The 16,641-nt window shown below is 53.8% G+C and overlaps 2 protein-coding genes across 5 annotated transcripts; both read right to left on the reverse strand.

Moving 5' to 3' along the window:
• Positions 1–783: 783 nt before the first annotated feature.
• Scarf1 (scavenger receptor class F member 1) lies at positions 784–12,978 on the reverse strand. The gene is made up of 11 exons (XM_021633727.2): positions 12,638–12,978; positions 12,274–12,332; positions 11,958–12,059; positions 10,791–11,313; positions 7,152–7,370; positions 6,694–6,822; positions 5,489–5,592; positions 5,235–5,352; positions 3,468–3,589; positions 3,229–3,375; positions 784–2,026 (listed from the first exon to the last, which is right to left on the reverse strand). The coding sequence occupies exons 1-11, from the start codon at positions 12,736–12,738 to the stop codon at positions 1,194–1,196; spliced, it is 2,457 nt and encodes an 818-aa protein (XP_021489402.1). The 5' UTR covers positions 12,739–12,978; the 3' UTR covers positions 784–1,193.
• A 150-nt stretch (positions 12,979–13,128) lies between these two features.
• Positions 13,129–16,235, reverse strand: Rilp (Rab interacting lysosomal protein). Of its 4 annotated transcripts, none has more exons than XM_060387300.1 (8): positions 15,826–16,235; positions 15,661–15,748; positions 15,461–15,564; positions 15,174–15,359; positions 14,792–14,937; positions 14,315–14,437; positions 13,850–13,933; positions 13,129–13,581 (listed from the first exon to the last, which is right to left on the reverse strand). In XM_060387300.1, the coding sequence occupies exons 1-8, from the start codon at positions 16,045–16,047 to the stop codon at positions 13,437–13,439; spliced, it is 1,098 nt and encodes a 365-aa protein (XP_060243283.1). In that variant the 5' UTR covers positions 16,048–16,235; the 3' UTR covers positions 13,129–13,436. The 4 variants fall into 4 exon arrangements, with proteins under 4 accessions (XP_060243283.1, XP_060243282.1, XP_060243281.1 ...); XM_060387299.1 differs by having other exon boundaries at positions 15,461–15,567; positions 15,826–16,233; XM_060387298.1 differs by having other exon boundaries at positions 15,661–15,754; positions 15,826–16,231.
• Between the last annotated feature and the right edge of the window lie 406 nt (positions 16,236–16,641).

Consider the following 16,641-nt stretch of genomic DNA (forward strand, 5'->3'; position numbering starts at 1 on the left):
CAAACTAGGAAATCCACCTGCCTCTGCCTCTCAAATGCTGGGATCAAAGGTGTGCACCACCACCGCCTGGCATTTGAAAAATTATCTTAAGAAAAAAATGAGAAGTTGGGGTCAGTGATGTACTTTGGCGGCAGAGCACGGTAGGAGTGGGACCCTGGGCCCTCTCTCCAGCACCAGACGGAAAATACAGCAACGGAAGAGCAGGCACTGCACTATGCTCCCCAACCTGCTAGTTACGTCACACTCACATACCAGGTTTTTACATTTCAATTGTATTTCATAAGTGTGTGTGTTTTGCAAGCATGTGTGGCCTGTAAGCAACTTCATGCCTAGGGTCCTCAGAGGCCAGGTTGTAAGCTACCGTGTGGGTGCTAGGAATCAAACATTCGTCTGCTGGAGAACAGTCAGTGTTCTGACTAAGCTGTCTCTCCAAGAAACATGACCCACGTAAGGACTATTTCTGAATAACATATTTAGCCGCTGTGCAGAAACCGGGTATAAGAAGTATCTGTTTATTGGGGTGTGGTGGTGCACGCCTGTAATCCCAGCACTTGGGGAGGCAGAGGCAGGCGGATCTCTGTGAGTTCGAGATTAGCCTGGTCGACAAAGTGAGTCCAGGACAGCCAGGGATACACAGAGAAACCCTGTCTCAAAAAACAAAAACAAGAACGGCTAATGAGATGGCTCAATGGTTAGAAACACGTGGGTCCCAGACCTGGGTTCCATCCCCAGACGCATGGGGTGACAGGAAGGCACATAACCCCACCCAAATAAATCAATCAATTTTCTAAAAGAAATATTTGTTTAATCAATCCTTACCATCAAACATTTAGGCTGTTTTCCATTTCAGAAAAAAAAAATATATATATATGTTTTGAAGTGATGGAAAGAATAGTTTCGGGACAGAGTCCAGGACAGCAGAGGAAAAGTCCTGTAGCCATCTCCTTCCTCTGACCCCGTTTTGCAGAGCTTCTCCCAGGCCTTGCGGGCCCGCCTGGGGACACTGCTGGGCAGACCCACAGTGGCCAGTGGCCCCTAACCCTTGTCTCTTCCCGGGCATCGTTCCGGTGTAGTCTGTCGCAGCTTTGTCCTCATTTCCCAGCACAAAGCCAGGTCTGGTCCATAGCAGTTTCAGTATCCCCTTGTCCCCACATCCCCATCCACACTTTTCCCACTCACCAAGTTCCAGGTCCTCAGTGCTGTGGTGGCACAGACATGGGCCCGACATTCTCATATAGGGGCTCCTCTTGCTCCTTCTCTTCGGCCTGCTTTTGGGAACCCTGTTTCTGGGAACTGTTTCCAGCGACGGGCTCCTGGACTGTCCCCAGACTCTCAGTGCCATCGCCCTGACCTCTGGATTCTTCCCCTGACCTAACTGCGGTGGACTCCATGACTCTAGAAAGCACAGCCCCTGGAGCTGACCCAGGCCCAGGGCTGCCCTGGTTCCGACCCAGAGATCGGCGTAAAGGCTTAGGGATGACGCTCTTGACCTTGGGTGCTGCCTGCTCTTTCTGGCAGTTTCCCAAATGACGAAAGACAGACCAGACGGGGCCCTCGGGTTTCTGGGGTGTCCCTGCCAGCATATAGATCGTAGCCACGGAGCCCGAGCCCTCCTGGATACCGCCATCAGCGCTTTCCACACACTCTGCTACTGTCTGGCTCCCACAGGGAAGTTGGTGGTGACTAGCAGCTGCATCTCTGGGGCTGGTGGCCGTAGGAGCCTCTCCCTCTGCGTTTGCTTGCTCCAGGCCTGCAGACTCCTCAGCCTCCTGGCTTTCAGGGCGCGGATGAGCACCTTTGGAGAGTCTCTTGGGTTTTCGTACTGGGCTGGAGAGATCCGCTGAGCTTCGGCCATTCTGTGGTGCAAACTTGGTGCCTTCAGCAAAGGAGACGGATGGCCTCTTGGCCCGAGCCAGGCTGGAGGTGCGTGGGATGGGAAATGGTGTGGAGGCATCCTCAGGGGAAGGGAAGGGGCCTCCAGGAAGGCTGGCTGCTGGTGGCTCTTCTTGAGTCACAGGGACCGTCTCTGTCAGGGGAGAAGACAACTTGTGCAAGGCTGGGTGCGCTGCTCTGATCCATCTACCCAGCGTGGAGAATCTTCCCAGAGGCCTCAAGATGTGGCAAGAAAGAGGGAGGCAAGGGAGGGGCTGGCGCAGTAGACACCTCCACTCCTTTCTCCCCACCCCTCCTCACTTTGCACCACTGCACACCGTTCCGAGAACACTGTCGCTACCGTCTAATCTTCACTCGGGTAATCCCTGCTTCTCCTGCTGAACTCAACGCAGTGTCTCTAACAGACAGTCCTCACCCCAGTGACCCCGGGCAGGGGTAGCTTTGGAGTCCCTCCTTTTGCTATATGCTCCACTAAAGCGTGACTGCTGTACTGTCCTCCGAACCAAGCACCAGCCAGGGTGGAGTGGTCACCTGTGTCCTTGGAGAAAGACTCTCCCACCTGCTGCTGGCTGCTTCCAACCCCTCATGGAGAGGTGCGAGGGTCAGGAGCTCCTCGCCTGAGTGTCCGGCCCTCCCGCCCACCTGCAACTCTGCCATTACTGCATGTGGCCTCTGGGGAGGGCTGGACTATATAGGCTGGGGAGTGCACAGGAGAGGAGGACACATTACATGGCTGGGTGTTGCATCCGTGTGAGTAAAGGCTTTCTGACATGGCCCCTGTAAATAACCCCTCGCCTGGGCGCTATATGAAAACCCGCTAAACTCCGTGGTTCCCAGAATGAGCTTCGGCGGCATCATGCCTAGGTCTGTTGTTGGAACCTTAACTTTAGAAGAAAGGGTAGACATTGCTCATGTCTCCCCGCAACCCGGGAGGGAATTTTAGCAACAATAACCCATTCTGTCCTCTATTGTCTGGTGACATATCTTGTTATTTATTTTTATTATTTATTTATTCATTCATTTATTTTGGAACAGGGCCTCTTTGCATACTTCTGGCTAGTCTGAAACTCACTATGTAAACCAAGCTGGCCTTGAACTTGAACTCATAGAGATCCACCTGCCCCTGCCCCCAAATGCTGGGACTAAAGGCATGCACCACCATACCTGGCATAGTATACCTTTTTACCGCCCACCAGACTACAGGCTTGATGAGGACAGACACTGCTTCGTTCTGAACTTGTTCTCAGAGGCAGAAACTGCACAGACACACACCCACCGGGGGAGCACCCACGGCGCCATCTGCCGCAGCGGGCTGAACAAGCTGTTGGGGGCTACCTTCTCGGGGTGGCATGAAGTAGGCGTGAGCTTCATCCTCTTCTCCAGAGTCGGGGTCAGAAGAGAAGGAGTCATCAGAGGCCCAGCCGGCAGAGGGCGGCTCGATGAAGCTGTGGTTGAAGGGCACCTCCGGATCGTGGTGAGAAACTGTAGGGGTCCAGGTCAGGTGTGGGGCCTCACGGGAAATCTCAGCCCGTCTCGGCCCTGCACCCTGACCCTGACGCCCAGTGCCCACTCACCTGTCACCCAGGGGAGCTTGTAGTTGCTGAGGGAGCCACAGGGCAGTGCTGAGCCCAGGCTGGTGAGGGCCCCCCACACCTGCTGCTTCATCCGGAACAAGGCAGCTCCATTTCTCTCTGGCCTGAGAGGGTGGCAGAAAGAGGGTGATCAGGGTACGAGACCTAAGGGGCCGGTGTCAGCTGGCAGGATGGGACAGGTGACCACATCCACCGCACCGGCCTGCGCTGATGACGGAATAAAATCCAGACTATGGAGTGAACCATCTAAGTCATAGAAGGCAACGTGGCTCCAGAGCAGCCATTCTCAACCTGGAGGTTGTGACCCCTTTGGCAAACTTCTACCTCCAAAGACATTATGATTCATAACAGTAGGAAAATTATCAGGGTGTGGTGGCGCACATCTTTAACCCCAGCACTTAGGGAGGCAGAGGCAGGAGGATCTCTATGAGTTTGAGGCCAGCCTGGTCTACAAAGCGAGTACAGGACAGCTAAGACGACACAGAGAAACCCTGTCTCAAAAAATGCAAAACAAAACAAAACAAAACAAAACAAAACAGTAGAATAATTAGTTATGAAGTAGCAACAGGAACAATTTTATGGTTGGGGTCACCACAGCATGAGGAACTGTATTAAAGGGTCGCAGCATGGAAGGTTGAAAGCCACTGCTCCAGAGCCAGTCAGGTCTGAGTAACCATGTTGGCTCTGATTTCCCTTCTCATGGCCTCAGTTGTAAATCTGACAGAACTTTTAGCAGGGCCCAGCATCAAGTACCAGAATTAGGTACCTGCAATGGTTTCTCAAAAAATGTAGCTCTTATGACTGACATCTTAGCTGAATCCCAGGAACCTGCCTTTGTCCCTACTCTACTCCACCCCCAAACTCTGCCAGCTTGTCAGAGTTCTCTGACGCCTTTGGACAAGTTGTCACCTTCTTCTGGGGGTAGCAGGGTGGGCTGCTTCCCTGCCCCCTCCAGCCCCAGTGCCCCACAACACAGAGGCCAAAGCCAAGGATTAGGGTCCAGTATGACGGCACATTCCTGGAATCCTAGCACTCGAGGGGCCAAGGCATGAAGACATCCAGCTCACGACAGCCTGAGCTACATAGTGAGGTATTTTCTCAAAACACAAGCAAACAAGGCTGAGGGTGTAGCTCAGGAGCAGAACCCTCGCTCAGCGTGTGCAGGCCTTGATTCATAGCATGACGCAAAGCATCTGCCAGGCGGGGCCTCTGTGTGGGCCAGGAGCAGCTGAGAGGCCATGAGCCTCAGTAAGTCGAGGAAATCAGTCCTCTCACCACCACATTCCCTGTTCCAAACTTCCATGGTGTGGTGAGTGTCCAGGGGGCCAGGAGATATGAAGAAGAACACAATAGATGGGCACGTTCTCCTGGGCCTCTCTGGTCCTTCCTCCATAGTGCATCTCTCTAGCCGTGCCCTCTGCAAAACCACAGCTCAGACTTTCCTGACGCTTTGAGATCTGGCCTCGTCCCTTCTCTGCTGAGCTGTGTGGATTCTCCTCAGCCCCCACCCTTGCAGCGTAGTCAGGAGCTCAGCCTTCTGCTGCAGGTTTGACTCTGAGTCCCCTACTACCGAGCCCCCCCCCACCCCCCCCCCGCTCATGTTCACGTGACCCAGGCACTTCCTTGTCAAAGGCTTCTAAAGAAGACAAGTGGTTCCAGGCTCCGGTCTGTGCCAAGCATCTCTACCGAAGAGTGGCAGGCTCACCCCTTCCTACCCTCAAAGGAGCACACGCAGTGGCCAGTGCTAACCTGTCCTTGGGGTCCAGTCGGGTGGTTGAGCAGCAGTAGGCACAGCAGCTGATCCCCATGAGGAGCAGCAGCACAGGTACCAGGATGCCTGCAATGAGGGCGCTTCTACCATGACGGCCTAGGAACACAGGAGACAGTCACATAAGCAAGCCTTTGAGGACCCCATCCCTGAAGCATGCCCATCTTTCCCCTCAGCTGAGACCCCTATGCCTCACGGCAATCACCAAATGTTCCCTCATCCTCCCTCCACTCACCTAGTTGGCAGGCTCCAGACACAGGGTGGCAGAGCCCCTCTGGACACTGGCAGGGGAGAGAGCAGTTGTTTCCATGGAAGCCAGATGGGCAGGAACTGTTGCAGCTAGGGGTACGTAATAGGAAGGCAGGCTGAAGGCACCACAGAGGGGAAGGTAAAATAGATTTCTGGATGCTGTCTCCAGCCCCTGCCAGGTGACCCTCTGACTTCTAAGTCACATCCTAAGTGGCCCTGCAGTATTGAGAGTGCTTCACTGTAGAGACTTTGGGTGACAACCCTCATTCCTCAGCCTTAATGTGGCAGAAGCAAGATGCCTTGTATCCAGGACCTGCCCTGCGCCCAACTCCCTGATCCTCTACCCCACCCCCTCCTTTGTAAAACAGGTCTTCTCCTCTCGATGCTATGTGTTATCCTTTAGGTGGACGCCTGCTGGAGCTGCTGACTGCTTGCTACCCAAAGGACTAGAGGGACACAGCGGGGTCTGGGTCCCACTTCTGAGGGGAGTCCTCATGGGAACGAGCCACCAACCTCCTCTTTTTATCCTGATTTTTTTTTCCCTTTAAAATTTCATTTTAGGAGTCTGGATGGGTGGCTCAGAGGTTAAGAGCTCTGGCTGCTCTTCCAAAGGTCCTGAGTTCAATTCCCAGCAACCACATGGTGGCTCACAACCATCTATAGTGGGATCTGGTGCCCTCTTCTGTCGTGCAGGTGTACATGCAGACAGAACAATGTATACATAATAAATCTTAAAAAAAATTCATTTTAGGGGGCTGAAGGGATGGCTCTACAGTTAAGAGCACTCACTGACTGCTCTTTCAGAAGACCCAGGAGGATCCAGGTTCAATCTCCAGCACCCACATGGCAGTTCACAACTGTCTGTAACTCCAAGATCTGACACCCTCACACAGATATACATGCAGGCAAAACACCAATGCACATAAATATGAAAATAAATAAAATGTTTAAAATTTGTATTTTATTTTTTTTCTTTAGTTTTAAAAAATCTCATTATTTTTTAGTCCTTTTAGATTAACCTCTGACTTTCCTTAGAAGATGCTACCCCACACAGAACTAACTTCTTGGTTACAGGGTGGGAGAAAGGGTTTCTGGGAAGTAGGGAGGCTCAGTGAGAAAAATTTAGGAAACATCACACAGAGGCCTGACCTCACCTCCCACAATCCCCTGTCCCCAAGGCCTCGTTCTTACCTGGTCCCCCAGTAGCCAGCACTGCAGACACATTCTCCTGTCAGCGGATCGCAGGTCCCCTGACCACAGGCCGGGCAGGTGGAGCTGCAGCCCTCACCAAAGGTACCGAGGGGACAAGGTTTCTCACACCTGGGGCCACATAGGGGAAGCAGGACTCAGGTTGGGAGGACAGGAAGGCCCTACAGCCTCTCCCATGTTCCCAGACATGGCTCCCTGCAGCAAAGCTCAGGTCTACATGGCCTTGAAGCTGGAGCCAAACCCAAGTGGATGACATACTACAGGTCCCTGAAGGGAGAAGGAAAGAAGAGCCCTCAGAACCTTCTCTTTCCCTCACGCTGGCCAGGAAGCAGTCCCTGAGCTGTGTGGATGTGCACTTTGCAAAAGTGGAAGCTCTCCGAAAAAAAGCGGCTGAGAGGAGGGGTCTAGGAGAGAAATGTGTTCTGAGCAAAGCCCCTCACCTGCGTCCCTGCCGCCCGGGGTCACAGCGCTGGCAGTACCCACTTTCTACATGACAGGGCTCTCCAAGCCTGCAGCGGGGGCACCGCTCAGTGCAGCTCTCCCCGAAGGTGCCAGGAGGGCATGGCTGCTTGCACTGGGTCCCATTCCAGCCCGGCCTGCAGGACTCACAGTTGCCTGTGACTGGAGAGCACGTTGCATTCTGCTCACAGTGGCCACAGCTGGCAAGAAAAAGCATCCATGGGAGCACTGGGTCAGACTGAGCACCACACCTTCCAACTGTGAACTCAGAGCACTGGACAAACCCGGGCCCCGCCCCAGATGGACCCCTCAGGGCAGAGCCTCAGTTTCTCTGTGTTGTACATGGAAAGGTTTGACAGGTGATCTCTGATCTCAGAGGGATCACAGGCTCCCATCTCACTCCTGACTCTCAGCTCTGTGACTCATCCTTCCCCGGGTTCAGGAGCTGCCAGCACAGCCAGAGCAGCCCACTTCCCTCCCGCCCTTCACCTCCCTCCCCCCAGCTCTCTTCCTCCCCTCTCTTTGTTCCACTTCCCATACCACACAGTCTCTGAGTGGCTGTGGGCTGGGCCACATAAGAAACTGCCTAGGAGGCTGTGAGAGAAGAGTCACGTGAGCACAGGAGTTTGAGACTAGCCCGGGCAACAGATAGAAACCCTGTCCTTTTTCACTTTTACTTTTGTAAGGTACATTAGTTTAACTATAACGGGAAAATCTACAGACTCACTCTTCTCGAACACACACGGTACAGCCTTGGCAGTAGCCAGTGGAAACCTGGTCTTTTTATTTTTTTTAAATGTGTATGGGTATTTTTACATGCATGTATATCTGTGCATGTATGTCCATCTTGAGTGCCTGGTGACCAAGGAGGCTTCAGCACTCCTGAAACTGGGGTTACTGATGATTTCAAGCCATCATGTGTGTGCTGGGAGCTGACCCGGGTCCTCTGCAAGAGCGGCCAGTGCTTTTAACTGCTGAGCCATCTCTCCAGCCCCGAAGACTCTGCCTTTCTAAAAGTTAAATAATAATGGCTGTAATGGCACATGCCTTTAATTTCAGCACCGGAAAAATGTAGCAGGGCAGGCAGATCTCTGTGAGTCTGAAGTCAACCTTGTCTTTATAATGAGACCTTGTCTCAAAAAGAAATACATAGGGCTGGGCAGTGGTGGTGCACGCCTTTAACCCCAGCAAAGGTAGGTGGATCTGCATGGTCTACAGAGCTAGATTAGGACAACCAGGACTACACAGAGAAACCCCATGTCAAAACAAAAACAAAAACAAAACCCAAAAAACAAAACAAAAAACAGGAAGGAAGGAAGGAAGGAAGGAAGGAAGGAAGGCAGGAAGGAAGACATAGGTGGTGGAGAGACAGCTCAATAGTTAAGAACACTTGCCATGGTAGAGCAGTGGCTCTCAGCCTGTGGGTCATGACCCCTCTTGGGGGATCAGAGGAGCCTTTCACAGGGTCACACATCAGATATCCTGCACATCAAATATTTACATCGCTATTCAGTAGCAAAATTATAATTATGAAGTACAATGAAAATGATTTTATGGTGGGGGCCACCACAGCGTGAGGAACTGTTGTGGTGTAGCTTTGGATGGTTGAGAACCACTGTCGTGGAGGGATGGGGTTCAGTTCCAGCACCCACATGGTGACTTACAGGGCTATGTAACTCCAGTTCTAGGGGAGCTGGTGTCCTCTTCTGGACTCTGCAGGTATTCAGTGCAGACACACATGCTGGCAAAACACCCACATGCATAAAATAAAATAAAGATCTTTTTAAATTATTAAAAATAATAAATGAAAATATAAAGAAAATAGGAATTATTTTATCAGAATAGTTTTGGGATTAACTCATCGTAGTTTTCCATTTATTCTAATAGGTACTCGATTCCTCTCTCCTGATGCTTAATCATCTGGGAGAAGAGGAGGTCATAAAGTCAGTTTAGCTGAGCTGGGTGTGGTGGCTCATGTTCATAACCCCAGACCTCTGGGGGCAGAGTCAGGAGGAGCTCTGCAAAGTGCACACTGGCCTGAGCTACACAAAAAGATGTTGACTTTAAAAAAACAAAACAAAAAATCAGTTTGGCTGATTTTGACTAGCATTCAGGGAGGGAAAAAAAAAATACTAAAAGCTGGGAGTCCTTGCTTGGACCTGAAATCTCAGTGCTCAGGAAGCAGAGGGGAAGATGGCCCGGGTCATACAGTGAGTCCCAGACCTGCCTCAAAAATACCAAAGAAAAGGGAGGAGCTAGCTTCAGTGCTACATGCCAGCAATCCCTGCATTTGGAAGGTAGAGGCAGGAGGATCGAAAGTTTGAGGTCAATCTAATCCACATGAGATTGGAACCCACACCAAAACCAAACCAATCCAAAGAAGGAAGAAAACAAAGAAATAAAGAAAAAGATAACAGTACATTCTTACAATTCTGCAGTTTGTGTTGCCTGGTTACCTTTGACTCAGGCTGTTCCAAACACTCACTACATGTATTATAGGCTATAATGTCTGCTCTACATTTTGCTCTCAGACCTTGCTGGTGTTGGGAGCTGAACCGAGGGCTCAGCGCATGCCAGGCCAGCTCTCTATTGCCAGTCTGTATCCTCAGACCCATTCTGTGTTCTAAATGTAACTTCTTGCTACTTTGTGGGGAGGGGAATCATCCAGTGTCTTCACATAGGCCAGACTAGCCTCAGACTTGCTGTGTTGCCAAAGGTGATATTAAAGTGACCCTCAGCCCACTCTGTTACTACTGATCCTACACAGAACAGTGCTACCTCAGTCTGTAGCCCAGGCTGACATCTAATGTGTGACCCTTCTGCCTCTGCTTTCCAAGTGCCTACCCCACCACAACGGGCTGCAGGTTATCTATCTGTCTATCTGTCTGTCTGTCTATCTATCTATCTATCTATCTATCATCTATCTGTCTATCTATCTATCTATCATTTATCTATCCATCTATCCGTCTATCATCTATCTATCATCTATCTTTCTATCATCTATCTATCTATCATCTATCTATCTATCTATTATTTATTTTTAGAGTCTCACTTATGCAGTTCAGCCTGGCTTGAACTTGCTAAGTAAACCAGGCTAGAAATGAAGGGAATTCTCTCACAGGGAATCCTTTTGCCTCAGTTTCCTGAGTGCTGGGATTACAGGGGATAGATAGATAGATAGATAGATAGACAGACAGACTGAGAGACAGAGACAGAGTTTCCCTATGTCGTTCTGGATGTCCTGGAACTATGTAAATCACTCTGGCCTCAAATGCACTGAGATCCACCTGCCTCTGCTCATCAGAGCTGGGATTAAAGGCATGCTCTAATACACACACACACATACACACACACACACACACACCTCTGTGGTGATATGCGTGCCAGCTTGCAGAGGACAGCAAACGTGAGAACAACACTCAGGTCCTCTAACAGAGCAGTACAACCAAGTCTTAAGTCCTGAGCTGTTTCCCCAGTCCACTGGTTTGTATTTTGTCACATTAATGGGCTGAAAGAAGTAGGCTTGAACAGACCTAGATGTATGAAGGTGTTTTTTTTCTTTCACCCCAGCCTTGTACCCATCTTATTTCTTGCCCACCTCTGCCTGCAGCTCCCCTTACCTTTCTCTGCACTGTACCCCATAGCGGCCAGGGCCGCAGGGCAGCTCACATCGGGCGCCGTGGAAGCCGGGAGGGCAGGAGCAGTGGCCGGAAGCGCCGCTGCACTGACCTCGCACACACTGGCAGCTGCGGCTGCAGTCCGGCCCCCACCAGCCCGGCAGGCAGGTGCAGCGGCCGGTGTCCTGCAGGCAGGGCGAGGTGTGGCACTGGCAGCTGAAGCTGCAGCGGCGGCCCCACCAGCCGGCCGGGCAGACGCAGGCTCCCGTGGCCTGGTCACAGCGCGCCGCTGGGTTGCACTGGCACGGGCGACGGCACGTGGGTGACCACCAGCCGGGGTCGCAGCGGCACAAGCCCGTCTTCGGGTCACACTGTCCGTGGGGGCCACAGCTGCAGGTGAACTCACAGAGCCTGCCCCAGTAGCTGGGCTGGCATTGGCACACTCCGGTGGCCGGTTCACACTGGCCGCGTGGATAGCAGGGGCAGATCTCCCGGCAGTCGGGCCCCCAGTACTGGCCTGGACAGCCTGTGAGGTTAGGAATGGGAGATCAGTGGGTTCAGGACTGGACACGGGTTTTTGCCCTGGCCCTTCTTCAAGGAGAAGGACACAGGCCTGATCTTCAGGAGCCACGGACAGACCCTGAGAACCTCTTCTCCTGGGACTCAGCTCATTTCCGGGCTCCAGATTCAGACGACAAACCCCCAGCCTTGGCTTATCCTCCATCTCACAGTCCAGAACACAGATCTCGGTTTGACAGTGATGTGCCGGGTCTCACAGGCGGATGGGATTTCATTCACGTCCCTCCCCATTACTGGCATCGGGATTTGGGGTCCCTGCCACTCACCCCTTCTTGAGAGCCTGGTTCCAGTCTCCCTCTACCTGTCACTCAAGTGTGAGGTAGAGCAGAGCTCACAGGGCCCGCCTCCCTGCCGCTTTATTTGTCCTTACTGAGTTTAAAGTGAAGGTGCCAGATAAGCAAGGCTCTGTGGCTGTGGGTAAAACCAGCCAGCCAGGGCATTTTCCAGGGTCACTTCCCATTTCTGAGCCCCTTTTCTCATCGAAGCTTAGGGGATTTTGGCCTTACCAAATTTACATCTCTAATTGCTTTGCCAACTTCCTGCCCCTTACCCAGCTCTGCCCAGCAACCTCACCCGTCCATGGGAACTCACGGGAGCTGCAGTGGGCTCCGAAGAATCCAGGTTTGCATCGACAGAAGCCTGGCTTCACGCACACCTCATCTTTCCTGCAGGCATCAGGCCCCTCACAGATGGCTGAAAAACATCCAACCCAGGCTAGAAAGGACTGGGCAACCAAGAAGTAAGGGGCACCCCTGACCCTCTCACCCCCTTCAAAGCCACCCTTAGTGCCCGAGAGCAGTGACGTGTCTTAGGGTGGACTCGGGGTCGGGGGTGACAGAGTAGGAAGGGCTCTCATTGGGTCCTATCCTTCCTTTTCCTTGGCTCGGGGACCGTCCTGGCTACTCACGGATAGAGCACTCTTGATCTTTCTGCTTCCAGCCTGGACAGCACTGGATCTCAGAGGGGCTGAGGGCAGAAGGGGACAGCAGGCCCCATGGTGTGGGTCACCAACGCTGGCTGTGATGTGGCAGTCTTCCCCAGTTCCACTTTGGAAATCTAGCCCTGGTGTCATAGCCCACGAGTCATAGTGTCCATGTCCCCAAACCCTCTTTTCTCCTTCCCTGGCCTTCCCACCACCTGCCCTGGCCACCTGTCATCTGCTAGGCCCCCTTTCTTCAGGCCCATGAGCTCCCACCCACTTCTTTATGTTCCAAAATGACTCCACGTGAGTCAGCCACCATCTCGATCAGGCGGGCTCCCACAGGACCCACCTGCTGCCTGTACAGACATGCTGACCAGTTGGGTCTAGTGTGGCTCCCTGGGTCCCCCGAGTCCAGAGCAGCAGCAGTGGGAACAGCAGCCCTAATCCCATGGCGGCCAGTGTACTAGGAGGGCCTGGTTTGCTCACAGCTCCCAACCCCCTCCCTGCTTCCTCCCAAGGCTTTTCCTGAGGAAGCCAGGATAGAGGGCGGGCTGCTATGAGGCACCTCCCTGAGAGGGCAGGCAGCTAAGTGTGCAGAAATGAAATAGAAAATACAACTGATAGTGAAAAGCAAGTGAACATAGTCTGAAGGAGGCCAAAAGATTGGAGCCACAGGCTCCCTACGTGTTGCAGACAGGCAAAGGGGTGGGAGCCACATTCCCAAAACAAAGAGACAGTCCTCACCCCCAGTGGGGAGTCAGGGAGACCTTGTAATGAACCATCCCCATGCCTCTGCTCCTGGCAGGGCCCAGAGGTAACACAGACCACTGACAGACAGCATTTTTAGGGGTACTATGGATATTTATTGTACTGGTCACCTGCACAAACAGGCAAGCAACCCTCTGTCTCACAATGGGGAAAGCAGAGCTCAGAGATACCTTTACCTCTGGCTCTGCAGTGTGGTACAGAGATGTCAAGAAAGGGAGCCAGGCTGAAATCCCATCATGCCCAGTGCAGGCAAGGTCTAGAGAAGAGCTTCATCTTTGTTTGAAGTCACACATCCATACACAGCCAGAACCCAAAGTTAGGCCTCTCATATAGCTGAAGCCCTCCAATCAAGACATCCATTGAAAGCTGAGAAGGCCTAGTCAGGAGCTGGGGGCAGGAAGGCTGCCTGAAGGTTCTAGGTGGGGTTGCTGTGTGACCTCTTCTCCTTCCTGTAGCCTGCTGGGAGCTGTGTTGCTGGTCTCAGCTTCAGGGCCCCCAGTTTCACCCCGATACCATAAGCCAAAGCTGGAAGGAGAGCAAAGAGAGGCACATTGAGCCAGGAAGGTAGAGATGCCAAGGATGCTGGAGGTAGAGAGGTCAAAAGGGGGCTCTGGAGGAAGGAGGACAGCGCAGGTCAGTGGGAACAGCAGGCATGTTGGGCAGAGAAGCAGGGGGATGACAGATCTTGGGAGGCCCGCAGAAAAGGCAGTGGAACAGAAAGAAAGGGTAGAAAGAAAGGGCAGAAGTACCAGGCAAGCCCCCCCTTCACCTTCCACCCGCTCCTCCAACATACAAATTCTGGATTCTGGACTCAGGATTTAGGGGAACATCTTCCTTGTCATTGGAGAGCAGGAGCCAGGAGCCATCCTCATCATCACTAAGATAAAAGTAAGGGCTGTACATCAGGGCCTATGTGATACTATGGCCTCAGGCTGGGGAGACACTGAAGGGACACAGGATACCATGAGGCTTTCCCTTTATGGCCTGGCAGACAGCCCCTCACAAGGCTGCACCGCATCCTTTAGTGAAGGGATCCAGCCAAGGAAGGAATCAAGGATATGGAGAAGCAGCATCAACACTCTCTTCAGCAGGATGCACAGCAGCCAGGGCAGGTGGGAGCAGTGGGCTCCAGAGGCCAGGACAGCAGCTGGACAGCAAGCCCAGCGAGTGCAGGGCCTGGCTAAGCTGGGCCATCAGGCGAAGCAGAAGTGCAGCAGTCCGAAGGGTTCGTTCAGTGGGTATGGAGGTAGGGTCTTACCTGCTCTCCGCTTCCTCTGGTGTCCCTAACATCTTGGCCTTGATCTTCCTCCGCTGTTTTTTGACTGCCACCTTCATGGCCTCAAGCAGAAGCCCAGGGACCCGGTGATCTGTGAGCAGCTCTCTAAGGAAGAGGGTGGGAGGAGGAACAAAGTGGGAATGCCAACAGTAGGCTTCAGTCAAGTAGCTGAGCTCTGCTCATTGTTCGCCCTGGAAACACCTGAAGGCTCTATATTGCCAACAGCTCTGAACTGAGCTTGGATGGCCCTCCTACTTCTGGCCTGCTGGTCCGGCTTGGTGACCCTTGGTGCTGCCTTGTTTGAATGAGGTTCCAGAAGGGCAGGGACTATGGGATTTACTTCTTCCTAGAGCCTGAGCAGGACACTGGCAAATGTCACCGCTGATCTATAAATGATCCAAAGAATAAGGTGGGGTGACCCGTAGCCAGGAACAGGCATCCTGGCTTCTGGTCCCTCACCGCTGGAAGTAGGCCAATTCCTCCTTGAGCAAGAATACGTTGGCTTTGAGCTCATTCCGCTCCTGGAGGATCTGCTCAAGCTCCTCCCGGCTGAAGCCACACTGAACGGCCTCTGGAGTGTGCTCTGGCTGCTTCTGAGCATCCACCTGGGCAAGGTCAGAGAGCCACCCTTAGCTCCCCCTAAGTCCCAGCGCTCACAGTAAAGTTAGGGGGCATGTCTGCTAGGAAAACTTAGGGGACAAGGCTGGTGCTACAGGAGGTCTGTTGCGGCCTTCTGACATCCTGGGTATCTTCAGTGCTGCCTGGCACACCCAGGCCGGGTCCACCAAGGACTGAATGCTGTGAGCTCTGGGATGTATCCTGACTCCGCTTCGGCTCTCACCGGGTCATCCGGGGTTGCCGCTTCGGGCTCCAGCCTCTGTTCTTCAGTCAGCTGGCGGGAGCCATTCCGAATTAGTTGGCTCTCCCTCTCCCGGTCCTGCGCCGCCCTCAATTGGGTCTGCACCGCGGCCAGCTTGTGCCGCAGGTCAGAATTGACCAGCAGGAGACGCTGCAGCTGCTCCTGAAGCTGGGGGTGGCGCGAGAGAGCTAGTGGGAGGAGCTCTGGGGCCCGGCCCCGCCCCGCCCCGCCCCGCCCCGCCCCGCGCTCCCGTCCACCCCCGCCCTCACCGCCTCGGTCTCCTGGCTCCGGCGCAGCAGATCTCGGCTGTGTGCCCGAAGCTCGTCCCGCTGTCGGTCTGTCACCTCCTTGAGCTGTCGCAGCAGCGCTCGCTCTTCTGAGGAAGGGGTGTTCTTAGCACCACCGGCCTCTGGGGTGCGCGGCCCCGGCTGCCCCTAGCTCGCTCTGCTCCGGAGGGACCCGCACTCACCCTGCGGCCCCGAGCCTAGTTCCCGGCGGAGGCGCTGGTTCTCCTCGCGCAGCCACCGCAGCTCCAGTTCGGCCTGCTGTGCGGACACCTGCAGCTGGGGACCAGGGGGCTCAGGGTTAGGGCCTGCCGGCTGCCGGGGGGTAAAAGGAGCAGCCGGTGACTCACCGAGTCCGGAGCCGGCCCCACGGCGGCCTTTTCCAAGAGCTCTAGGGCCCGCACCACTAGTGGCACCAGCCCAGCCGCCGCGTCGGGTCCGAAACGGCGTGCCAGCTCCTGTAGCTCAGTGCCCAGAGCCCCTGCTAGATGGTACACGAGCTCCGCGGCTGACCCCGCGCCCACTGCAGAGCCCTGGCTGGGTGGTCCGGGCGCTACCCTCCTGGGCTCCATTTTTGCTCTTCAGGCCAAAAGCCACCCCCACCTAAACTGGGGCAGGAAAAAGCCAAACAATTCCCGCCCAGGAAGTTTAGGGCCATTAAGGGGCGGAGTAGAAGCGACAAGGGAGGAGCAAATTAGGAGCCCTGGGGTGGGAGAGTGCCCAGGGCCCTTTGAGTCCTTTTCTGGTCCACCTACAAGGTCACTGGATACAGGACAGCCAATTTCCAGGCAGGTATCCAAGAACTGAGGACCAGGGTTTTAAGTGGTCACTTTAGGCAAGCCCTTCCCATAGCGCCTGACCCAGGCTCCACCCCTGGACTTGGCTGCCAAGCACTCCACAGAGGTGAAAGACTGAAGGTCAGCAAGCCGCCTCTGCTCCGCTGCAGGGACAGCCACTTAAGTATGTTACCCCACCAGGAACGACACAGTTCACAAGTGAACTAGTCTGGCCACTACAGCTACAGAAGGACCAGAGTCCTGGAAGTGATGTTGAGAATAGGTGGTTTCCAGGTACTTTACAGAGAAACCAGCAGATATGGTCAAGGTAGGAGAGTGTGAAGGCCAGCCCCAACTCTGCTCCTGAGAATACAGTCTCAAAGCCCCAGT

This window comes from Meriones unguiculatus, chromosome 7 (assembly GCF_030254825.1).
Source record: "Meriones unguiculatus strain TT.TT164.6M chromosome 7, Bangor_MerUng_6.1, whole genome shotgun sequence".
NCBI classification, from domain to species: Eukaryota; Metazoa; Chordata; class Mammalia; order Rodentia; family Muridae; genus Meriones; species Meriones unguiculatus.